The 25744-nt window shown below is 46.2% G+C and overlaps 1 protein-coding gene across 1 annotated transcript; it reads right to left on the minus strand.

Moving 5' to 3' along the window:
- Positions 1-8037: 8037 nt before the first annotated feature.
- On the minus strand, positions 8038-25389 carry MCM3 (minichromosome maintenance complex component 3). Its single transcript, XM_082848134.1, has 17 exons — positions 25234-25389; positions 24131-24243; positions 23497-23705; positions 22902-23032; positions 20704-20942; positions 20132-20240; positions 19292-19445; positions 18823-18954; positions 18012-18220; positions 15847-16021; positions 15379-15505; positions 14425-14575; positions 11849-11989; positions 11254-11357; positions 10662-10747; positions 10174-10243; positions 8038-8780 (listed from the first exon to the last, which is right to left on the minus strand). The coding sequence occupies exons 1-17, from the start codon at positions 25309-25311 to the stop codon at positions 8582-8584; spliced, it is 2427 nt and encodes an 808-aa protein (XP_082704260.1). The 5' UTR covers positions 25312-25389; the 3' UTR covers positions 8038-8581.
- Between the last annotated feature and the right edge of the window lie 355 nt (positions 25390-25744).

A 25744-nucleotide genomic window follows, 5' to 3' on the forward strand; every position in this document is an offset into this window, starting at 1 on the left:
ACCCACAGGCGAGCTACAGGCAACTCAGGGTTTCGTGCAGACTTTCACTTACTCATCAGCCAAGCTATTCAATAATTTCCTGCATCAAGGTGAATGGAATTAGTCAACTGACGACCAGAGCATCATGCCCAGGGAAAGCCCAAGTGGGTGTCTGTCAAATGCTGTCCCGTGTTACTGGCTTCCTCCCACGAAAACCCTCAGCTGTTTCCACCAGGGTTGTACAGGAACCAGGGATCAGCAACGTTTGCTCCTGGACTTTCCCCCAGTCCCATGCTGACAACCCACAAAGCTCTGGGGCGGTGAACTGGGACGGAGGGTCTTGCCCCAGAAAGACGAGCTTGTACTCTACTCTTGCCTCTCGGTTGGATGACCAATTCCTTAGACATTGGCCTAAATCTGATGCATGGCCCCAACCCAGTTTGTTAAAGGAAGTCACCCTCCCAAACCTTCCGCATGAAAGAACTTCATTTTCCAGCTTCTGCTCCACAAAATGTGTGGTATTCCTGAGGCCTCATCCTCTGCAGGCCAGGTCCTTTTTCCTGGAAAGTTCATTTCAGTTCTTCTGCTCATTTAGGCTCTACCCAAACTCCTGGACTGTTCCTCAAAGTCTGTGTCCTCTGACCCAAAACCCACTAGTGTCTGTCCCTCTTCTGAACTCTCCACTTGCTCTCGTGGAATTTCATTTAGCAATTACTAGAGACAACTTTTCTACCATCCACTTGAACAGCTATTTGTATGTGCTTTGGCTTTTTACGTTTTCAAATGCTTGTTCCTAATCTGCTCTCTGGATCTTAAACTCTTTAAAGGAGACACCCGTGGCTTCTGCACACCCCCATCCCAGCAAGTACACTACCCATGGCTGGTGCTCAGTGAAGACTTACTCACTTGACCCGATTTAATTTAATGTTCATACTAAGTTCTTAGTATGAACATTAATTAATTTCTTCTTCCACCCACTTTCTCGCTAAAGAGGGGGATCAGAATATGCCACCACAAAAGGCGCCACTTTGGCATAAGGATTCATCTGAGCTGAAGGCAATTGAGAAACAGCAGACTCACGAAAAGCTCTCGGCCGTCCCCCTTTCTGTCTAAAAACCAGGCATAAATTTCCTTTTGTAAAGGTAACAACTTTCCATTTGTAAAGGAAGTTTACATATTTGAAAGAGGGGGACAACTCTTATGGATGGAAAAGGCACTAACTTGAGTCTGCATAATAAACCTTACTAAATAACCCTTATCTTTGATTAGCTTCCCCCATATACTTAGCTTCCCTTAATCTACTTCCCCTAGAAGTTCAACACTCCCTCCTTCCTTTGTCTAGTTATATATCCACAGTTTATGACTCTTTGTTAAAATGGTATCTAAGCTGCTGGGTCTAACTGCTTCTTTGAATCTTCACTTCTTTTCTACAAAGGCCTCTGTATGCACACATAATAAATTCTTTCTCTGGTGATCTGGTTTTGTCAGTTTAATTTGCAGGACCCCAGGGACTAAACCCAAGAGGGTAGAGGAGAAAGTTTTTCCCCTCCTTCATTACTTTCAATTCCTAATAGATCAGATAACTTTTAAAAAATCTTATTTAAAGGGGGATATTTTGGAGAAAAGAAAACTTACAGACACAGAATATTATTTTCAAGTATTTAGAAAATTTTTAAAAGGGAGAGGGATTGTACAGTCACCAGAAGGTCACACTAAAGCTTGATAAACATATGGTGGTGACATTCCAGAGAGGAATGGTACACCAGGGGGCTCTGTTTGAACGGGACCATCTCCAACTTCTCTTTCAATTTGGGGATCCTATGAAAACCAAAAAAATATGTATTGATATTTTAATTAAACACACCCACAATCTCAGTCTTAGGAGTAGAGGTGTGTGTGCATATCCGTTTTTGTGTGTGCACATCCGTGGGAGATAGGGACTAACATAGCTTCAGTTTTCTCCTCTTTTACTGGAAAGCAGTCGCATGACTCAATTCGAATAATTCTGTGTCATCACTGCATGTTTCCCATGAAAATACAGGCTAAGAAGAGAATAAAATGGAGGGGAGGAGGACCAGAAAGAAAGGCACTGAAACAAGCACACTTCTGAGAAATGTGTCACTTTCACTCTTGCGTGGACTGACTCAGAAGGACGAATGAATCTCGGGGTTCTCCTACTGTTCCTAGAAACGCTGTAGAACGACAGGATGAAATAGGTTTCCCGTGAGAGGCAGTTCTTCATCCTTGCTTGCTGAGGCAAGGGGATGAAGGATGCCTGAAGGAGAAGGTGGAGGAGAAGGAAATCAATATCTACCTTACATGGTAGATAAAGCCACACAGCTAACAAAGCATTTTCATGTCCACGATTTTATCTGATTCACACAACAAACCCATAAATCTCTCCATTTCACAGGTTAAGAAATTGAGACAGAGTGCACGGAAACTGTCCAAAGCCACACAGCGATTAAATAGCAGAGCTGAAATTCAAACCCAGGGCTTTGATTCTGAGCCCAGAGAAGGATAAATAACTTTCTCCAGATGCAGGCTGGAGAAAATTTGAAACACAGGCACCCAGGCCATGGTGGAGAGTGAAGAGTTGTCAGAGGACCAGACTTGCAGGGTGAGCAGCATCTTCCAAGCGACGCCTGCCCTGGAGTCAGGACACCTGAGCCACTCTGCCCATCCTTTGAAGAGGATGGGAAATGAAACCAGTCTTCTATTTTTTTTTTTTTTTTTGATCCTGAACACTTTTTAGCCTTTGCACATTGTCTTACGCACATTTATCGGTGTTTTAACAAGATAAATGAACAAGCAGCCAGATGGTTTCAATGACAGCTCTTAAGATGCCTCACTCTACCAACTTTTTACCTCTGGTTCTCAAAGATTATATAGTGGTAGAAAGTTGCCTTTTCTGCATTTGCTATGTGTAATGATAGGAAGAATTTCTAAGCCACTTACATATCACTGAATTGCAAGTGTTACTGAAGGTATGATATGAGAAGTGAATGGTATGAGATCATAAAAATTAATTTCAAATTCTAACCAGAGTAAATTTGGCAATTTTAAAAAGGTGAGAGTGGGAGTGGAAATGATATCCAATAAACTGTAATGGAAAAGAATATGAAAAAGAGTGTATAGGGACTTCCCTGGTGGTCCAGTGGTTAGGACTCCATGCTTCCACTGCAGGGGGCACGGGTTCAATCTCTGGTCAGGGAACTAAGATCCTGTAAGCCACATGGCACAGCCAAAAAAAGAAAAGAAAAAGAATGTAAATATATGTATAACTGAATACTGTGCTGTACAGCAGAAATTAACACAACATTGTAAATCAACAATACTTCAATAAAATTTAAAACAAAAATCAAATGGCCTTGGGTTTAGATCTAGAATCCACCATCAACTAGCCATGAGACCCTGGGCAAACTATGTAATCTTACTCTAAACCTATTTCCTCCTCTGTAAAATTCGGATCATAAAACCCACCTCACAGGATTGCAGGGAAGATTCATGGAGATAATTTATGTGGTGCCTAGTCTATAGTAAGCCCTTAACCATGATAGTTGTTATTAGCAGGGCCAACCCCCTCCCACCTGTCCCAATCACCAAGTGCACAAAGAAGCTGTTTCTGGGAGTCAGAGTTTGCTTGGAACAGCATGCCTAGGTTAACTCTAACTTGCTTAGTTTTTTTTTTATCAACAAAGTTCAACGTGACAGGTTGAATTTTTGCACTTCTTCTGTAGTAAGATTTTTAGAAATCTGACTTTCAAAGTTTTAAAACTACTAATCCCTAAATTCCTGTGGTATATGAATCTCAGTCTTGCTGATACCACTGGATATGTTGTGAAGTGTCACCTTTAAACTGGTTTTAAAGTTCACCCAAAGTAAATTATAGTAGTTATATTAGGGTATGTTGTGAAGTGTTATGTTGTGAAGTGTCACCTTTAAAACTGGTTTTAAAGTTCACCCAAAGTAAATTATAGTAGTTATATTAGGGTATGTTGTGAAGTGTTATGTTGTGAAGTGTCACCTTTAAAACTGGTTTTAAAGTTCACCAAAAGTAAATTATAGTAGCTATATTAGGGTGGTAAGATAATTTTTTGTTCTCTGTTTTCCTAAATACTCCATGTTGTTTTATTAGTCGTAATTATAGTTTTTAAAAATAGAACTATGCCCATAGTTCTAAATTCCAACTTTAGGCTATGTTTTTGGAGATTTTATCAGCTTTGTCATCGCTCTCATTCAGGACTCCATCTACTTAAATTAGTAGAATAGCAGCATGAGCTGACCTTTCTATGTCAAGGTTAAATGTTGGAAACTTAAATGTAGGAAGGCTTAGCTTGCTACAAAAGTACTTGCTGGGAGAACTATTATCAGAAGGGTAATTCTTAGCAGAGGCTAATATCCTCCTACAGGCTATGGAAAAATACTCAGAATTTCATAGTAAAAATATTTAGGAAAAGAATTTAGAATCTTAATTCTCTCCCTTGAGGAATAACTGAAGAGAATGAGGTAGGATTCCATGCTGGTTAATAATGGACCAGGCAGAAACCGGCATTCATCACCGAGGCAGCAGACCCAAAAAAGAAAAGGAACTAGGTTTATATTTCAGCAAATTAAAATGGGGTTAAACAAAAATTAATTTTATTCTAAATTTTTTCTAAGAATTAAATACAATTCCTTGAGATAATTGGAAACATACTGGAGTTCCACCCACAAAATCGAGAAGCACAAATATTACTATCCTCAAAAAGTATGTTTAATAGGATGGTCGACTCATTCTGACCTGCCTGCCAGGGCTAACATGTCTTCTGGGTAGAACTGACACTGGGTGTCTCATGCATTACCAGAAGGGACCTCAGAAATCACCTAGTTCAACCACCTCCTTTTCCAGATAAAGAAACCAATAAGGAAGCGGCTTGGCCAGCCTGGCACGTTAATCAGCCACTTACTGCCAGAAAGGAACTCAAATGCAGGGCCCCTGCTGCCCAGCGCAGGGCTCACTTCCTCTGCCAGCGTTAGGCTCTCTGGCGAGATTTCCTGCGCATACAGAACCAGGGCAAAACGTCCCACCTCCCCTCTCCCCTCCTGGGGAGCAGAAGTGGTGGCACGTGGCTCCTGGGGAGGGCGGGGAGAAGATGCGGGGAGGGAAGGACTCAGAGTGGTGTGAGGATGGAACAGCCGGGCAGCCAGCACACAGGTGACCCTGGCACCTGCCTGATTCCACGAACTACACCCTTTGGGGAAACTTCACCCCAGAAAAAGTCTGGAGTCAGTAGGACAGCTGGTGTAGTTTGAAAACTCAGGGAAAATGAGGACAACCTATTGATTCTTTGGTTTCGGGGAGCCCTTCTCCTCTTTTTTTTTTTTTTTGTGGTACGCAGACCTCTCACTGTTGTGGCCTCTCCCATTGCGGAGCACAGGCTCCGGACGTGCAGGCTCAGCGGCCATGGCTCACGGACCCACATGCTCCGCGGCATGTGGGATCTTCCCGGACCGGGGCACGAACCCGTGTCCCCTGCATTGGCAGGCGGACTCTCAACCACTGCACCACCAGGGAAGCCCCCCTTCTCCTCTTTTTCTTCCTCCTCCTTGTTGTCCTGATGACCCCACCTTGCAGGGCTCTTCTGAGGCCTGAGGTGACACTGCCCACCCGGGGCAGGCTTCTGTCCCTGGGAGACGGCTCAAGAGCCCATTGTCACAAGCCGAGGCAGGGGTCCTCCCTGCAAGACGGGCCTGAGTCAGAGCCACAGGGACCATCGAGGAAAGCGTGGAAAGGCAGGGAAAGGGACCGAGCTCGGGGATTCAACACAGGGAAATCGTTTTAAATGGTTTTGATCAAAGGATTGTGGGCTTTTTAAAACACATCAAAATGAATCACTTTGAAAAAAAAAAAAAAGAATCACTTTGTTTTAGTGGAACCAGGAATTTGAGGTGATAATGGCAGTACCATGGAGTATTTCCCTGCCGGCTAGCACCTACCAGCTGCCCTCAGTCACCTCACAAGCACCCTGCAAAGGCAGGAATTATCCCCATTTTACAGATGAATTAACCAGCAGTTCAACACTTGAAGTTATTCGGTAAGCGGCAGAGGACTAGATTCCTGCCACACTTACCAATTGTCTGTTTTGACAACTCTCTCATACTGACACTTCATTTATCCAGGAGGGTTAAAGAATAAGGATAAAATTTTTCAAGATACAACTGATTTCTCAAAGCCCCACAAATTATTTGAACTCTTTCAGATGGCAAACCTAAATGGAAACAGACTTCTCCTTTGGAAGGAAGCACGTGGATAAGGAAGTGTGTATTCCCCCCCCCACCCCGGTGAATCGGGGCCACCACCATGATCTCTGCGAAGCCACAGTGATGCCCTCAGGGGGCACTGACCCACAGACCAGTTCACCCCTGCCCAGCAGCCTCGTTCATGTCCCTGCAGCAGGAAGATGGGGCCTCTGGACAATGAGTAGGAATATTTCCTTTAAATGCTTAGCAACCTTCTTATGTTGCTTAAGTTGGGAAACAACACACACAAGTTTTTAGAAGGTCAACGTGAAGATTCCCTGAGTTCCTAAGAGTCAGGTTATTTAGTACAATTGACATCCCTTTTGACGACTGAATACAGTGTGCTACCTTCCGTTCTTGTGGCTAAACGTGGCATTACAGCTGTTGCTGAATCCGGTATGCACCTAATTACTCTCCCACCCTGTGCCTCAGTTTCTTCAGGTGTGAAGGAGAGAGGACAAAAGTCCTATTGACAAAGCGTTTAGCCTTTCAATAAGGAAATGCTCATCTGAGGGGACCCTAAAAGCCCCTAGCTCTTCTTCCTACAGCACCCCATCGGAAGCTCCCGCCTCTTCCTGATAGCCTCCCTCATGGCCCCTCAGTTCCTTCCGCTCTCACTGTGTGCACTCTCCTTTGGCATATAAATCATATTTTGTAGTTTTCAACTTTTCACTGACACATTAGACGTATATATACCCCCAGCCTGGAGGTCTCCAGAGCATCAGGTCCTCCATTTGCACCCAGCACAATGCAGGACTCGCTGCCGGTGTGCAATTGCGTCCAGTTCCTCCGCTGGCACCACTGCCCGCTCCTTGGACTGTACTCTCTAGAGCTCTCCCAACAGGACTTGGATTTCACATCTGTGGAAAAACCAGGAAGATGACCCTGAACTCTCACCTACTGCCTCATGGCCTCAGGGTAACAGGCTGCCCTCAGCAACAAGGAAGCAGCTCCCGGATCTTATGGCTGGGAACCTGCACAGCCTCTCCTCAGAGCAGTTCCAAACCAGGTGACCCAGGCCCGTCATCAAGTCACACTTTTTTTTTCTTTTTATTTAAGTAACCTCAAAAGTTCTTCAGAAGCTACCTAAACCATACAGAGGATAGAAGTCCCGCCCTGGCCCCTCCACAAACTTCTGTGCAAACAAACTAACAAACCCTAAGGGCTGGACAACAGGTGTTAAGAGGTTTCATAAAGGGACTTCCTTGGCGGTCTGGGGGTTAAGACTTCGCCTTCCAAGGCAGGGGGTACAGGTTCCATCCCTGGTCAGGGAGCTAAGATCCCACATGCCTCTCAGCCAAAAAAACAAAACATAAAACTGAAGCAACACTGTAACAGATTCAATAAAGACTTTAAAAATGGTCCACATCAAAAAAAAACCTTTAAAAACAGAAACGTTTCATAATGCTCCTGTAAGGGGATCTCTTAACGGGCAAGAATTCACATGATTTTGAGGCATCTGATGTATTGGGTATTATTTCTCCATGAAGGGGCTTTGATTCCTGCTCAGAAAAGCCTGGCAAAGGGTCAACTCTCCCGGACTTTCACTCACTGGCCTCCTGCGGCTGTTTGGGTTTGCAGCTTTAACCAATAAATGCTGGCATCCCTGAGGAAGAAATCTGCCCAGAGAAGGCCTAGCCCCCAGAGTGCAGTTGCCTGCTGCCACCTTGTGGTGACTCAGGCCAAACGCGGGCAGCCCATCCCGCAGGGCGGAGCTTTCAAGGAAAAAAACCACAATTAAATATGTCCATAAAATCACACAGTATTAAGGTCACAATGGGTAAGTTTATTCAACGTCTTGGATATTTGAGTCTAAAGTACGTATAAGTCAACTAGTGCTACTGCAAAGCAAGCTTTCTTGGCCTTAGGACTTGCCTCAGAGCTTCTCTCCATCAGCACAGAAACACCCAAAGTCTGTTCTAGACCAAAGTGCTCGGGGGTGGGGGGATAAAAAGCCAACACAGAAAGGATGAACAGAAACCAGCTGTGCCCCCCAAAATACTCAGAAGTCATGTTACCTACAGCGAACAATGGTGTGGCTTGTTTGGGGAGGGGCCGTGAGGAGTGTGGTCCAGTCTTTTGCAGTGAAGATGCATCGTCTTCATCCTGCGCACCTTCTGCTTCTCTTAACCCTGAAGCAGCTTTCATGACCCATCCCCAGGCTTCCACCAAGCACTGCCTCCGCTTGGTCATCCGTCCTCCACTTCAGTTCAATTCAACACTGACATTTAGGGAATGAACGCATAGGCTGGGGGGAGGGGGAGGAGGAAATGGGAAGAAACTTTCTTGGCCGAACCCCACCGTCCACAGACAAGGGCCCTCAGATGAGGAAGACGATGCCCTCGGAGACCATGACCTGGTTGTCATCCTGCATCCTGCTCAGCGCAGCCTGGATCTCCGCAGAGGAGAAGGGCTCTTCGTTGTCCCGATTGATGGATTCTGTGAGGCGACTCATGCCCACCGACTGTGCGTGAGCTTCCTGGAACACCTCCAGGAGGGCCGCCTTGAAGGCCTTCAACCTGCCCAGGACAGGAGAGACAGGGTGAAGGAGCAGGAAGAGGCCCACGTGCTCTCAGGCCAGATCGATGCTGCGGTCCATCAGCACAGGCATCCTCCAACTGCACAGCCTGCCCCGGATGGCTGCTCCACGCCCAAGCTCCCCCCTTAAAGCTAAGCTGTTGTAGTACAGAGCTTCCTGCACAGTGAGAAATAACAGCATTTTAAAAACCAGAGGCCTCTGAGCATGTGCGAAACTGGCATCCATATACCATCGGCAGAAACGCAAACTTGGATGGCATCTTTGGGAGGCGAGTTAGTCACATGTACTACAATTTTAAAGTGCATCTCCTTCGACCCCAGGAATCCATTCCTAGAAGCTAACCCCACAGCTCTTCCCCCACCACTGCACAGTGATAAATGTTAAGAATGTTTTACTGTCAACAGCAGTCTTATGAAGGGTAAATGTCCACCATTAGAAAACAAAAATAAAAATTTACACATCCATACTATGGAAACCCTGCAGTCATTGAAAAGAGATCTCCATGTGCTGATTCAGAAAGTGCTTTAAGATATAGTTCAATGGGGCTTCCCTGGTGGCGCAGTGGTTGAGAGTCCGCCTGCTGATGCAGGGGACACGGGTTCGTGCCCCAGTCCGGGAAGATCCCACATGCTGCGGAGCGGCTGGGCCCGTGAGCCATGGCCGCTAAGCCTGCGCGTCCGGAGCCTGTGCTCCGCAACGGGAGAGGCCACAACAGTGAGGGGCCCGCTTACCGCAAAAAAAAAAAAAGGAAAAAAAAAAAATGTAGTTCAATGGTTGTCCTGGGGGATGGAATTATACTTGATCTTAATGTTTTTTCCTAAATACTTTTCAATTTGTTCAAACTTTTTTCAGTGAAGACACTGTTTGAGTCTGTTAAGGTATTAAAAGAAAACAGCAAACCTTAGCCGTGGACTTACTTTGAAATCCAGGAAACATAAAATTTATAGATAAAACTTTCTGAACCTCTAGTGGTAAAAATTCTTTATCTCAAAACAAATGACAACAGTTCAGTGAGGAGAAAAAAAAAAAAAAAATATATATATATATATATATCTCTCCTACTGAGAGGAACCCAAGGTTACAGTGAGACACAACTTTTCCTTGCTCTACGACCCTTCTTCCTGAACTCACAAGGGTATTGATTTAAAATTCCCAGAGAGAATTATTTATAAAGCAAATGGTAAAACATAAACAACTGGGGATTCTGAGTAAAGAGTGTAAAGAATTCTTTACACTATTTTTGCAACTTTTTTCAAGTTTGAAATTGTCATCAGAGTAGAAACTGTTCTAAAAACCCTCGGGCCTCTAGTTCTGAGCTCCGTTGATAACAGCTTTTTTTCCTACCATCCCGGGGAGAGGTCTTCCCTCCTCACCTGGATTCACTCAACTCCGCCTTCTGGGACTCCTTGGTCTCCTGTGAGTCTGTCGCCTTTGGAGTGTGCACTTGAGGGGGAAAGGGTGGCAGAGAGTGGGAGGACGACAAGGTGAAGCCATGTCCACAGAGCCCAGAGGCCCCTCTCCAACCCCGCCCTCATGAGCCTGCAACACTCACTCCTGGGGACCTCGGGGGCCAGCCAGGGCAGGCAGGGAGAAAGGCCTCAAGTCAGACGGGGGACCCTCAGCACACGGGATCTGGGACGCTCACACCAGGCTTGGCAAGGAGCACAGTTCACCGGGGAGGAAGCAGACAAGGGGGCAAAGCTTATTTCCAAAGTTCTGACTGAGTTTCCTGGGATTCTCGTGGACAGACCTCTTAGACACAGGGTCCCAAGTGGGGAGCCCACCAGCAAACGCAACAGGCAGAGCACTGAAGGGTCAGCAGTCAGCGACCACCTTGTACCACTAGGGGCCGCTCGCTTACCCTGAGGCATCTCCTCCTCCGTGTCGCTGAAGTCGTAGGGGTCATAGGAGTCCCCATCCTTGGCATCCGAGTGACGGGTCTTCCTCCTAAAGTGCCCACAGCAGTTAAGGGACGGGCTTTGGTGAGCTCCGTCCTGCACCTCTGACCACAGAGAACCATCTACATACAGTCCAAATGGAACACTAGCCCCAGGCCTGTACAAACTGCTGCCTTTTCTGAAAGAGACCAAACGTCTCTGGACTAGAGCACGAGCAGGCCCTGCTTCCCAACGCTCTTCTCTGTCGCCCACCCTCATAAATTCAACCACAGGTGTGAGAGGAAAAGATAACCTGGAGGAAAGACTTCTGAAATGTGGACTCAACAGCCTCCGTGCGGGTTACTGCTCCTCTACTTAGCCCTTCCCTAGCAGGAAAGAGGCCAAAAGCTTCACACCGAGGACAAAGGGGCTGTCACCCTCTCTGCTCGAGTCACCTTCACACTCTGACTCACTGCAGCACTGGTCTGGTCACCCCTCCCCGCAGCCTTGACCCCCTCCGCCCCTCCCCAGCCCTAATCTAAGTCTTTCATCTCCTTCCTCGGTGCCTCATCCGACCTCTTCCTCTTCTGCTCTTGGTCCTCCTGGCTTTTCTCCACTTCATCTTCTGTCTCCGATTCATCCTCACTTTGCTTCTTACGTTTCTTCTCCTTCTCGAGAACCTAGGACACCAAGCCACACGTGGGTGTGCAGGAGGGTCACAGATGCCAGGGACTGAGTAAAGAACAGTCCCTCCTGCACCATCGATAGCAGTGACTCCCTGGGTCTGATGACCTGGACTCTCTCATTCCTGAGTCCAGGACCAGGGGCAGGGGTTGGCTGCGACCCATGCTTGAAGCTGCTGGAAGCTGGGTGCCATACCCTTCTCACAGTATGTGCTCAAGGAGCGTTCACTGAATACAGAAATGAATGGAAAAAAGTCTATCCCGTAATGGTTAAGTGAAAAACAATTCATTTCTTTATAGATCAGGTGTTTAGTTTAAATTTAAGACAACCCCCATGCTAGCAAAGAGATTAAGTCAGGGGAAGGCCAGTGGAAAGACGCTGCTTTCCGCCAACAACCCAGATACAGGTGTCAACCGTGCACAGCTGTGAGGCACGAGCTCCGACAATTCATTCAGAGGAGCCTCAGGCCCAGCACCTGGATGCTCACCTTCTTGAAGTAAGCGTACTGGACCAGCTCCACAGCCTCTTCTGCATCCTGCATGTCCACGGTCTTGCTCATGCGGGCCTTGGCGTGGGCCGTGGCCAATCGAATCAGAGTTTCCAGTGTCCGGGCTGTCACTGGAGACGTCTGGGGGAGAAGACAAGGGGGCCCACTCATCCAAGTCCCCCCACGGCATGCCGGTCATGCCCGTCACTCCCACCGCACAGAGAGGGAAAGACTCCACCAGAAAAGCTCTGGAAAAACCAAGCCATGGAGCCAGAAAAAAGTATGTAAAATTCAGAAAGATAAAAACAACCAAGGAAACATGACTGAGGGCTGAGGGAGGGAGAACGAGGTGAACAGGGAAGAAAACCATCCAGCATCTTACAGCTGGAGAGGAAAGTGAGGAAGAACCTTTGCCGCAGGCCTGCAACGCGCCAGGATCCTGCTTTTATGTTCACTGTGTCAGTCAACAGCCTTAATAACCTGGAGCAGCTTTAGAGATGAGGAAAATGGGACTCAAAGAGCTTCCAATAATTTGTCTAATGTCATACTACATGGGGGTGTGAGAGAGGTTATCTGAGGACAAACTTTCTAAAGTTGGGTAAAACCACTTAGGTCCAGAGGAGAAGCACAATTCTGACATGTTCTTATCAAGTGGTTCCCAAAGGGGTGGGTGTTATCCCAAATGGGGGGGTGGGGGGTGGTGGAGGGTTCATCTTTTTAAAATGCTATTGTCTGAATGGCATCCCTGGTCTAATGGATCAGAATGTCTGGTTTAAGAATTCATTCCCTGTTGGTACAGTGGTTAGGACTCCACACTTCCACTGCCTAGGGCACGGATTCAATCTCTGGTCGGGGAACTAAGATCCCACAAGCCGTGCAGTGCAGCCAAAACAAAAAAAGTTTCAGATGATTCTGATGTGCCCTCCTAGGTAAGCAGCCCTGACATTATCCAACCTTCTCATTTTATGGGTTGAAAAACTGCGACCTGGGAGGTGAAAGGATGTGCACAAGTTGCAAACGTTACTGAAGCCCTGGGGTCAGAGCCCAGGGCTGGTCTTTCCACCACACCTCCCGTCCCCCATCCTATGATGCTTCAGGGATGTATCTGGTCACTTCTGCTTTCTAGTTTTCTAAATGATCACTTACAGCCAATCTGACATTCAAAAACAAATACATTCATATTTAAATAAATTCACCAATTTTTTTAATGATTTAGAAAGCTACCAGAGTATGTAGCTTATACATTCCATCATAAACTCCAATTCTTGAATAACCTAAAGCTGATGAAATCCTAGCCTACACGAGCAGAACTACAGAGTCCAAACTGAGAGATTTACCAATCCCACTAAGACCACAACTAAGATAGTGTATTGTATTCAGTGAGAGGGCCTTTGACACACTGGAACATGTTCATGTGACAGGAAAAACAATTAAAAAGACAGGGGGCTGTTTAATCTGAAGAAAATAAGTCATACACAGTCTCCAGAAAACAAAATTAAGGCCCATGGGTAGAAGTCATGGAGAAGCAGGTTTAAGCTCAATAAATAGAAGAATATTCTAACATTTCAATGCAGTGATTCAATGTAGTGATTCAATGCAGTGATTTCAATGCAGGCATGCTGTCACTGGAGGTGTCAAGAAGTCCCAGCAGGAATTCCAGAAGATGGAATTCTTGTCTGGGTGTAAGTCTGGAATAGATGATCTGGGGTCATGTCTGAATTCAAGAGTCTATGTCTCTATCACATCATGATGGTTTGGGACTTGGGTCTTTCTGCTGTGAAATCCTACCTATATAAACTACACTGCCCCAAAAGACTTCGATAAATTCACGGGCAGGTGTATTAGGTTTCTAGAAATAGCCTTGGATGATCATCATGGCTACGCAACTCCTAATTTTTTTTCGAAGTCCAGCCCAAATATCATACCCTTTGGGAATCCTTCCCTGACATTCATATCCCTTCTGGAAAGTCTAAAGGAAAAATTAACAGCTTCTGCATCTACACTCCAACTGTCTTTCACATTCATTCCCCTTTGGGTACTACACTGTGGTATATAATTATAGGTATATATGACCTTTTCATCTACTTTCTGCCTCCCGGGCCCAGGACTGAGCTCTTGGGGGACTGCACGTAAGAACAGAGACTCATTCAGTTCCCAGAAGTCGCTCACGTTTGCTGAATGTTTTTTTCTTTTTTTGGCCGTGTGGCACGGCTCGCAGGATCTTAGTTCCCCAACCAGGGATCGAACCCGTGCCCCCTGCAGTGGAAGCGCGGAGTCTTAACCACTGGACCACCAGGGAAGTCCCACATGTTTGCTGAATAAATCACAGCTTCTGGAGGCCAATGTCATCTGAACTCATGAGAAACACATTAGCTCTGGGGTTCACATTGCATTTTCCTTTGTAAAAGGAAATGATTACAGTAGCGTAACAGGAAGCCCTTCAGGCCACAAAGAAAAAGGTAAGGAATCACTCAGTTAAAATGCTTCCAGTGCTCCCAGGGAGCAGGGACTCCCTCCCAGCCTCATCCTGAGGGGCTCCGGTCACCCTCCGGTCACTGTCCCACAGGCAGGCTCACCCTGGCGGTGTCCGAGCTCATGCTGTCCTGGCTGCGCAGGCATGAGTACTCCTCTGCGATGTAGGCGGCTGACTCCTGCGTCAGGATGGGCTTGATGATTTTGGCCACGTGGATGTATTTCCTCATGAAAGCTGCACTCACCATCTTCTCCCTGGACCCGCACACGGCAAATTTCACTCCCCTGCCACAGCCCAGCACCTGCCTGGGGTCGTAGCCTTGCCCCTCCTCAGGGAAGTCAAGGTCACGTGACAGAGCAGAGCTACAGCCTGGAACCCAGTGTCACAAACCCCATTCATACACAGCATGTACAAGACCCTCTCACATACTTTTATTTAATTCTATGGTGTTACTTAGGTATTACTTGTGAAGTAGGTAGTTTAGGTACGAAGTGTAGGTGTTATCTGTCCTATTTTATCAGTGGGAAAACTATGGCTCAGAGAATCTTAAGTGGACTCAAATTTCATTTTCTGACTCCAAATTCCACATTCTTAAACCAACAGGTTTGAAGATTACACTATGCTTCCAACTGCACCAAGGCCAAAAATAGAGGAATGGGATCTCACATGTCAGGCACTGAGCACAAGTCTCCTTTATCCAAATCCACTTGCAACGTTTCCAGTGCTTGCGATCTACTGCCCCTTCAACAAAAGCTCACCACGAATGGCCACGAGACTTGTGCAACACTTCACGTACACGGGTAACATGACACACCCACCATCAGTTAGGTGGGCGTCAAAGCCTTCCATTTTAGGAAAAGACCAGAACCTAAGCTTGATCACCCACAAACATTCACACGGCAAGTGGCCATGAAAAAGGGTGCATCTGTGGATCCAGAAGAGAAAACAGGCCCCCATGATTACGACCCCAAGCATGATCTTGGCCTGGGCAGCACATATAAACATGCTCTACACAAATCTCAGGTTCCCTCCAGGAAGAGGTGTGAAGAATGCTCACTTCTTTTTCTTGGCCCCATGCAGAAGGCTATCATGCTTCTCGTAGATCTGGGTGTCCTGCTGGTCTTCCTGGCTAAAGTTGGGATCCTCCGTGGCCAGGATATCCACGGCACTCCCTAGAGGCATAGCTGGAAAACCAAGTCAGGAGAAAGAATAAGAAAGAGCTGAACCCAGGGGAAATCGCTTCTTCTGAAGAGATACAAGACTCTCAAAGCAAGGACCTAGAAGGAAGCAGACACGTGAGCCCCACAAATAAGGAGGCAGAACCACCTGGCCCACAGAAGAGGCTCAAAGGTGTTCCCAGACCCTGAAATGGACAAGAGACACACCATAGGAACCAGGGAGGCGAGGGCACCTTCCACATCACCCCAGATGCTACCACGCCCACCAACGCCAGGCTGGGTCTGAGAGTGCGGCTTGTGTCTAGGTGCCCTCCCCTCAGTCAGGCTTCCTCTTCCCCCGGCCTCACCGTCACCGTCCTGCTCGCCAGGTGCCCGGTAGCGGTGCATCCTGAGGACGTGGTCTGAGATCTCCCGATCGTGCTCGGGATCCATCTGATCCAGCATTATGAAGAGGAGGTCGAATCGGGACAGCAGTGAGTCCTGTAGCCCGATGTTCTCCATGGGGGTCTTGTACTGATCGTACTGGGTGGGGAACACGAGAAAGAAGGAGAGTGGAGACAACATCAATGCGAAGAAAGAACAAGGAGGCCGGATCGGTTAGGTGAGTGAGAACAGAAGACCAGACCTTCAAACGCAAAGCGAATAAGCAGTGAAGATGTAAAGCATTTCCAAGCTACTAAGAAACTGAATTCATTTCCTCTATGTGCAGCCCTCCTCTGACGCTCAGCTGACCTGAGCAAGCTCAGAGCCCCACTCCCTTCCTTCCAGGTAAACAGAGCCCCACCTCCTCGCTCCATTGCCTCTAGCAAACTGACTGTGGGTCTCAAAACCAGCCTTCTCCTCCCCAAGCTTCACTCTGCTCCTCAATCCAAGGCAGGACTAGCTCTGGAAGATGAGTCCCTCTTCCCTACTTATTATGAAGACATGACAAGCTGGCTAAGCCAGAAACACCTGGAGCCTCTGGCTTCCTTACTCAGAAGGTACTGGGTAAAGTCTCAACAAAAACGCGTGATCATCTATAAACCATAATGTCTTAAGGATCAAGGGAGGTTTTCCTGGGACTCAAGAACGCCTATACTCTTATCTTTCAACTCCCGGGCCTACGAGCTGACGCCTCCCCACGTCAGTCAGAGGCCTGACAACCTCGTAGGTAACATTAACGATTCTGGCCATGTTCACATTCCAGGACCTGCCATCTTCTCCCTACGTTCCCCAGAGAAATTCTTCAGAATGACGTAACACATGTTACCATTAATCTAAAACTGTATGGTTCTCAACCCACACTATGCATTAGAACTAACCTACGGAGCCTTTCTAAACCATAGCTACCAAGAGCCCCAACCCAGAGATTTGGATTCAGAAACTCTGGGCTGGGGACTAGGCACCCGTATGTTTAAAAAATGCCAGCAAAACAGGTATTCTCATTCACTGCGGGATCATAAGTTGTCAGAGCACAGCATGGGCTCTGGGTTCGAATCCTCTCTGCCATTTTCTAGCTTGTGACTCTTGAGCGAGTTACTTAACCTTTTATGCCTTCATTTTCTCATCTGTAAAATGAGGATAATACCTACCTCACAAGGTTATTGTGAGAGTGAAAGGAGTTAATAAATATAAAGCATCTGTAAGTATTAGTTAATAGTATTATAATGGTACAATCTTTAAAAGGGCAATTTGGCAATCTCTACCATAAAAATGCATGTAACTGTTAATCCAATGATTCCATTGCTAAGTATTCATTCCCAAATGCTTAACAAAATGCACATAAAGGGATGTTCACTACAGTTTCATTCATAATAGCAGAGGGGAAAGGGAAAACACCAAATGCCTATCATTTGGAGACTGGTTAAACAAATTATTATAAGTCCATACAATGGAATACTAGACAGCTGCTTAAAAGAAAACAAAAACAAAACCCCTAAACTCAGCAAACCCGAAGCTGGATAAATATAAAAGATTACACCTAAGCACATCATAGTCATACTAAAAAACAAAGATAAATAGATTAATTCTTAACAAGGAGATAGTGTATTTACTGGCACATGCTAAGTTTTGTTTTTTTGTTTTTCTTTTCATGCTAAAGTTTTTGTTTCCTGAAACACTCAAGAGCCGTCAGTGGTCATCTCTTGGGAAAGGAACAGGAGAGAGAAGGCAGGCTATTCATTTCCTTATTATATCTCTCTGCTCTGTTCATAAATCCTGCAACCATCTGCATGCAGTACTTTTATTTCAGTGTCAGTGTAGGTTACCTGGGTTGTGAGGCTGCAGGTCACTTTTGTTTTCTTCTTTGTATTTTTAAAAACTTATTTTAAATAAATAACTTTCCAGGGGATTCTGACATGGATGAACGCGTGAGGAACCACTGCCCTAAACCAAGGACAGCAACAAGATGACAAGCTTACTTTGGTCTGTGGCCTGTTGCTCCCCAGGTCACCTGGAATAAACTTTGCAGCCTAGTCACTCAGCAAAACCAAATGAAGGTGAGGACAACAGTTGAGTGCCTGATCCCACTCACCCTGCCGTAGACAGGGTTGGCGGCTGCCAGAACACTGCAGCGGGCATTGAGCCGAGCGTGGATGCCGGCCTTGGCGATGGTGACTCGGCCCTGCTCCATCACCTCGTGGATGGCCGTGCGGTCCATGTCAGACATCTTGTCAAACTCATCGATGCAAACCACGCCTCGGTCAGCCAGGACCATGGCCCCCGCCTCCAGACGCCGCTCCCCTGGGAGGTGGGGAGGGAAAAACACACACTACCATCCAGGTTGTAGGGGACGGGACTAGATGTCAGTCTCCTTCCTAAGCACCTCGCACTGCCATACATGAGAACGAGAGTGTAGTTAAGAGGTGTCAGCACCTAGACTCAGAGGAAACCCTGAGGAAGCTTGTATCTGAACAGTATTCCTTGTCCCACTTTGATATCTAAGCAGCTAGCCTCCAACACACTTCCTTCACAGATTTCCTCTCTTTATCCTCATCTTCAAGCCATTTCCCAACTAGATCTCTGTTCTCTTTTCACTGGTCTTCAAATCCCTTCCTCTAACGTATAAAGCAGTACAATCTTCTTTTTTATTTCCCTTCAAATGTCAAAAGTTGCTCCTTCACAGCTCTTTTCAACAGTCTTCCAGGAGACATTCTTGTCACTAGAGGGCCACCCAAACATTTCAATAATTCACCCATTGTTACCAGATACTTGGTCCTCTCCAATCTGGCCCACACTAACCTCTCAAGTGTATCTTCCCAATACAGGCCAGCGCCTGAAGCAAGCTCAAACCATCTATGCTCATCTCACTGCTGGACCTCTGCCAAGGACCCTTCCACCCATACCTGTTTCCTGGTCTGTGGTGACAGCGGCCGTGAGACCCACTCCAGACGAGCCCCGGCCAGTGGTGGGGATGGCCCGAGGTGCGGTACACAGTACGTACCGCAGAAGCTGGGACTTGGCGACCGATGGGTCTCCTGTAATGGGACGGGGCAGCAGTAACTCTTAGAAACTCCCCTGCCCCCCAGCAAGTGCTGCTTTTCTAGCACAGCTCTTGACACAATAGAAATGTATAGTAACAGGTTGTTAATATTATTTCTTTCCCTTTCCCATTCACAGAAGAATATATTTTAGACATTATAAATCAGGAACCCCAGAAATAATAAAAATAATTTTAAAAATTCATTTTAGACTTTTGCCCTTTGATGGGACTGAAACACAGCCAGGTACAGACACACAATTTGACAGATGATAGATTCCTGCAACCACACCCCACAGGGGGAGACCAGGAGACTAAAATCCCCAACACCGTACCTATTAGAAGGATATTGATGTCCCCACGGATGTGGCTGCCATTCTCTAGGTCTCGTTCCACTCCTCCCAAGAGCAAGCAGAGGATTGCCTTTTTGACATAGTCATGCCCATGGATGCTGGGGGCCAGCGACCTGGCCAGCTGGTCAAAGATATCCTGGAGGAAGAACAACCACGGAGTGAAAAGCCTAAGGAGCCTCCATGAGGTTGGATGAACTCACTTCAGCCCACAGAAGATGGCTGAAGAAATACACTGTTCTTAATTGTAAAAGCTTCTTCTCTAAGACTTTCACACCGATCAGAGCATTATCAGAACAGACACAGAGGAAGCCTGGATTCCAAAACCTGCTCAGAGCTTTAATCTTTAGGAAAAAAAGTGCTTCCAGGCTCAAAACATTTTAGTTTTAATAAGACTATGTATTGTGCTTCAGCAGTAACCTCTGTCACACATGCATAGATTTTGTTCAATTCTGAATGAGAACATTCTGTCTTTAAAAGGAGAAATTTTTAAAGAAAAATAAATTAGAGAACTAAAACAAAAATAACATATTTTATCTTTAAGTAACCATGTATCACTGGTGTATTCCGTATAGACTCCTTGGTACACTAACATTCTAACTCCTAATATTTGTATTAGGTTCACTTAGCAGGTAGCACAACAGAAATATTAAAGAAAAACAGCAAAAACACCCTTTTGCTTACTGACTCAAAACTAGAAGCTGGCACCAAATACTTCTGAGAAAAAGCCTTGACCTTCCTCCTGATGCAGTACAAAGATGGCCATGCCCAAATACGACCCTAACAAATCCATCCCCACCCTCAAATCCTCAAAGGACGCCACACCTTGGAACGGGTTTTACTGAACTTCTTGATCTTGGCTATGTCCTCAGCGGAGAAGGAAGGCTGAACGTCCTTGCTCATCTGCTTCACGTTACAGGCAATCAGGACAGTCCTGGGACAGAGAGGACAGTAAGAGGCTATTTTCAATTCCTAACACCAAAGCCTTCTTAGGCTCCTAACCTAGAACAGCAAATCAGAAAAAAATAAAGAAAAGAAAAAACAGAGAAGCAAAGCTGTTCCGAATTCAACCACTGATTCTCTTCGTCTATGACACAAATATGTTGATGGTGCTTCACCCTGGGAATTTACCTCCTGCTGACCCACAGAGCTTGGGACAGTGTATGGGAGGGAGGTGGGAACATGCAAGAAACCCCCAGGTAAGCCAGGAGGCTGTAATATGTGACCAGTAACTCCCACTTCTAGCATAAGACAGTATGGCGAGTTTTATCTCCCAGGCAGGTAGAGTGTTTCACCAGTCCAATGTAACTCTGGGGAAGATGGCAAACTGGAGAAAGATTGCTACCAGAATGTACTCTGCCAGCAGCATTCCAAACACCTCAGGACGAACCATCTACCTGAAGGTCCCTGAGGTGTAGCCCCCCTTCTTTCCAGGAAGGCAGCGGTAGGTCCCCACCACCTGGACCCGGTCACCGGGCTTCACTCTGTCCACCAAGTCATTATCCAGTATGATGTCCACGGAGCGGGGAAGCTGGCCAGCGGGGGCCTTCTCTGGCATCTCCTGGATGGTGATGATCTGGTGGTCTTTGTAGACAGAAAGGCCATATTCTGTCTCAAGGGGATTGTTTTCCTCATCCTGGAAGAGTCACACAGAGAGGCAGTCATCTCGACCATGTCTTAGAATGCCACACTCGTTTGTTGTAGGAAACAAATATAATTTGTAGATAAACCGCACGAGATTAGTATCCAGGAACAATGAACGCCAAATATCTTCTCCAGTTTTTTCCATTCCTGTCTGTTCTAGTTACAAACCATCTAATGGAAGGGGTGATCTACAGCCAGAAGGGACCATGGCTGCATTAACATCTATACTGAGATCCTTACTTCCCCTATGCTATGACTCGGTATTTCTACTCCTAGGTAATACCCAACACAAACGTTCACCCAAAGCCACACACTACAATGTTCACAGCAGCACTATTCCAAATAGCCAAAATCTAGAAAATATCCTAATGCCATCAACAGAATGGTTAAATAAGTGTGGTATAGCCACACGAGTGAATACTACACAGCAGTGAAAATATATGGAGTACACCTATACACATGGATGAAACTCAAAAACGTATGTTGAACAAAAGAAGCCCAACACAGATGAGCATTTAGATAAAATATAAAAACAGGGAAAAGTACTCGAAGCTGCTAGATGTCAGGATCTCGAGAGCAGTGTGGCTTCAAGAGGGACTTCTGAGCACTAGTAAGGTGCCGTTTCCTGGTTTGGATGCTGACTTTATATTGAGCTTGTAAAATTTCACTGAGCTGTACACTTATGTAAGCTTTTCTGTATATTAAACTTCAATAAAAACATTTCAAAGTTTTACTTCCTTGCCATTTGAATTTTCTAGAAACACAGCAGCTATCACTTGTGGAGTGCCTACTATGTGCAAGGCACTGTGCTGTAACTTCAAGAAATTATCTCATGTAATCATCACAACTCAGTCCCAAAAGCTGGTATTTTCCACATTTTACAAATAAGGACACTGAGGCTGGGAGAGGATAAAGAAGTTCTCCACGGTCCACCAAAGCCCATGCTCTTAAGAACCACACTAGACAACCTCCAGGAGACCTGATCTGGTGTATTTCAGGTCCTGAGCAAAGAAGCTTGGCCACAGCAATCAGCAGAGTACCCCTGAGTAATTCCTGGAGAATAAATTCTAGAAAGTAGGGATCTTAATGAACAAGAGAGCCAGGTGACTGAGGAAATGCAACTGGCCTGAGAGTAAAAAGACAGGCTCCTGTCCTCAGGGCCATCACTAACTGGAACATAAGTAGTTCTAACTGGAGGCTCGCTGAGCTTCACATTTCACCTGAGATAGACTAAATGGTTCTCAAGTATGACTCAGTTATAATTCTAAGAAACTCAGTCTTGTTTATATGTTACGATTCCTCCACCAGTTGATAAAACTGTAGACAAGGACTGGGTCTTCTTTACATCTGTGTCCTCCTCAGCGCCCGACAATCCTTTGGATAAGTCGCTCTCAATTAAAATTTGATGGCAGGGACACGCAGAGATAAAATGTGTTCAGACATCAAGTAATCAGTATTAGTCATCTTCTCTTGTCTCTAAGTAAGAAGACTTCGCACCATCCTCAATGCAGACCAATCTGAACACCAAGACTAAAGCCATTCTCCATGTCAACCTTCTCTCAAATCCACAGTAAAATATTTGCAGAGATTTCAGAGTAACATTACTACATAAGTATTTTTCCATATTACTCTAAGTAGATTACAAAATCATATGATATTATAACTTTGCTAAAAGATCAACGTACATTAGATGACTTTTGTTCCTTCTTTCAATTCTTCCATAATTTTCCAAGTTTTCTAGAGAATATTTTTTCTTTAAAAAAAAAAAAAGAATTGTGGACTTTCCATATTAAACTCTGACTAGCAATCAATCTTTCCTTCAAATTAACCCTTACTTTTCATCCTATTCATATCTAGAAGAAAGACTTCAGATATTACCCAATTACTTGCATTGAAACAGACATCTTTGAGCCCAACCTCTAAAGAGGTCCAATCAATTCATTCTCCTCACCTTGGTAGGATAGACAGAGCTGGATGGAAATGCCACCAGGGTGGTGAGATCAGAATAATGTCGCTCTATGGTCTTCTTGGTAGCAGGACAGTAGTGAACACTGCGGACGACTTTGGGACGAACTAGAGAGCCTATAGGAATGGAAAGTCACCCAACTAGACAGTGAGAAGGAGGATGTAACCCCGGCAAGCCCACGATGACTCCAAATACTGTGTTCTTCCAACTAGTTGAGCAATTTCAATACTACTTGTCATTAATTCACCTTTATACCTAGAACAACACCATAATCCAAGTAAAACTTCAAGTACAGCTGACTGAGAACTAGTAGGAGTTCACGGTCAGAATGAGGAGACTGCCAAGAGCCACGACTCCTCCACTCTCAGCCAACTTCATCATTCTGCTGGCACAGGTGGTCACTCAAAGTCCCCCTAGTTACTGTGTAATACTTGAGCTCCTCCAAGTTTCACCCCGTAATTTCAGTGCTCCACCTTTCTGAAGCCATTAGCTCCCCAACTCTACTCCACCTCTCCTGCCTTCCAGCCCCCCAAGCCTATGCCACCTCCATTCCGTTAGTCCCCCACTTTAGCCCACTCACATTTAGTGACAATGCCCTCCACACAGACGACACAGCTAAGGAAGCAGGAGGTAAGAGTCCGGGGAGAGACATGCTTGGAGCCAAAGCTGCCCTCCAAGCCTATATAGAACTCCTCATACTGCTTGGCATATGTAGCATCAATGGAGGCCACAAAATCCTTCAATGCCCGCTGGAAGGCAACCAGCTCCTCAAAGGCATTGCTCAGGAGGCTGCAGACGGGCGAGAGAAAGAATCATTAGGCAGACAGGGCAGAACTCAAAAAATGACCCACAAAACAGAAGTGGACATTCTTAGATCATCAAAGCTTTGACGGCAAAATCTAGCTTCTACTTTCTCCTGCCATCCTACAAGGCCCAGTACAATACATCAGAACTGAGGGCCAACTTTTAATTCAACGATGGAGAAATGATACTCAGTTAAACATGGAACAAGGAGCTCTTGAGAAGAAAATGTCCACCACCTACTTTGGGAAGAGAGGTAAAAAACATAGGAGCTGGTGAGACACTAAGGGCTTCAGGGTCAAAAACATTTCATCCAGGTCCTCTCCTGTGAAGCCTGCTCCAATCCAGGGAAGAGAGGGGAGCCATTCTCACTCAGGGCCAGGATGTGCCCTTGGAGACCCCCAACCACTCACCGGTTAGCCCTTTTCTCGTTTTTCCTACGCAGGTCATTCACGTTGACAATCAACCGGTACTGGTTGTCACTGATCAGCTCCCGAACTTTGCTTTGATAAATTCCCTGGTCTTCCTGCAAAATAGCCACCGCATGCCACAAATTCAAAAATCAGATGTTTTTAAACAGAGGCAGCTCTCACAGCAAGAAAAATATATCCATCTCTGTGGCACATCTGAACCCCAATTTCTCCCACGTTTTCACTCACTAGCCTCGGATTCCAAATACGCCCTAAGAGGCCAGTGTATGAATTATAATGACTTCCTCAAGGTCCATATTATTCCTATTATCACCAACAGCTCTTCTGTGTGCAGTCATTTCTCAACCTTTAATGGGGAATTAAAACGAGCTCGTAAGTCTACGAGGACAACAAATAAAAACTTTGTCAAAGTGTAAATTAAACGGACTTTTAATATGCATATCAAAGTGACTTTTCCTTGCAGAATTTTGTATGGAATGAAAATATTTCATTTCCCTATCATCTGTATAATATAAAAAGAGTTCCTACATCCGGACCTAGGAGTAGGGAGCCTTAGCTACACTTACAAACAGCACTATCAACACTTCAAGATGTTTTTACCAACGTTCCACGGCTGTCAGTCTTAAATTGCACGTAAAACCCCCTTTATCTGCATACCAATACTCTTTCTCCGCAACCCACTAGATATGGAAAAAGATTGCGGCCAAATCTCCGGTTAGGAAGTCGGTCACTAAAACCTGGGGACCCTAAAATGCGGCGGGTCACTACCGTTTTCCTGCCGTCCTTCCCCTCACCCTCCCCTCAAGTTAAGAGAGCAGGGAGTGATCAACGTGGTCTTTGCAGCTGGTTTGCACTTGGAGGAAACCTGTTGCCTTTCGCGAGAACGGCCACCATTTGTACCTGGGAAAAAGTCACAGGATCGCTTTTAACCACTGACTCCGCCTCTAGGAAAGCTACGAGATAAGGGCGGAAGGTCCCGAGCCGCTGCCCCGCAGCCGCAGCCTGGAGGCCCGCGGCCTTCCTCGGCCCATGCGCGGCCCTGAGGCTCCCAGCGCCCTAGTCTCGCGACCCGGCGCCTCTCTCACCTCGTCGTCCAGGAAGTCCAGGTAGTCTCTCTGCGCCTCTCTCAGCTCCACATCGTCCAGCACCACTGTCCCCGCCATGCTCGCCGCACGGAAACTTCTGCCACCGGAGCCGTGCTGAGGGCCCCTGGCTGTCCCTGCCCCAGCGCTAAAACTTCCCAACTTTTCCCGCCAACACAAGTAACCTTAAGGAAGGGGCGGGGTAGCTTGTAGGGTATTTACATTCTGATTGGCTGAATCCTGTTACGCAAGAATAGAGAGTATCCAATCGAGAGCTGCTTCTTCTCCGAGTTTTCCGCGCGGCGCCTCGCTGTGGCGGGAAAAGTGCCATCCGGGGCCCTCTCCGCTCCGCCCTTACTGACGGGAAAGCTGACCAATAGGACGAGAGGATGCTAACGGAGCCCGTTCATTGGGCAGCCGGAGGGCCGGCGAGACCTGGGAGCACTGCATTCTGGGAGTCATAGTCTTCCCCCTTATTTCCGGATGTTTTATAAGGGTTTTTTTTTTCAAGTTG

This window comes from Leucopleurus acutus, assembly GCF_964270905.1.
Source record: "Leucopleurus acutus genome assembly, chromosome: 10".
Classification (NCBI taxonomy): domain Eukaryota; kingdom Metazoa; phylum Chordata; class Mammalia; order Artiodactyla; family Delphinidae; genus Leucopleurus; species Leucopleurus acutus.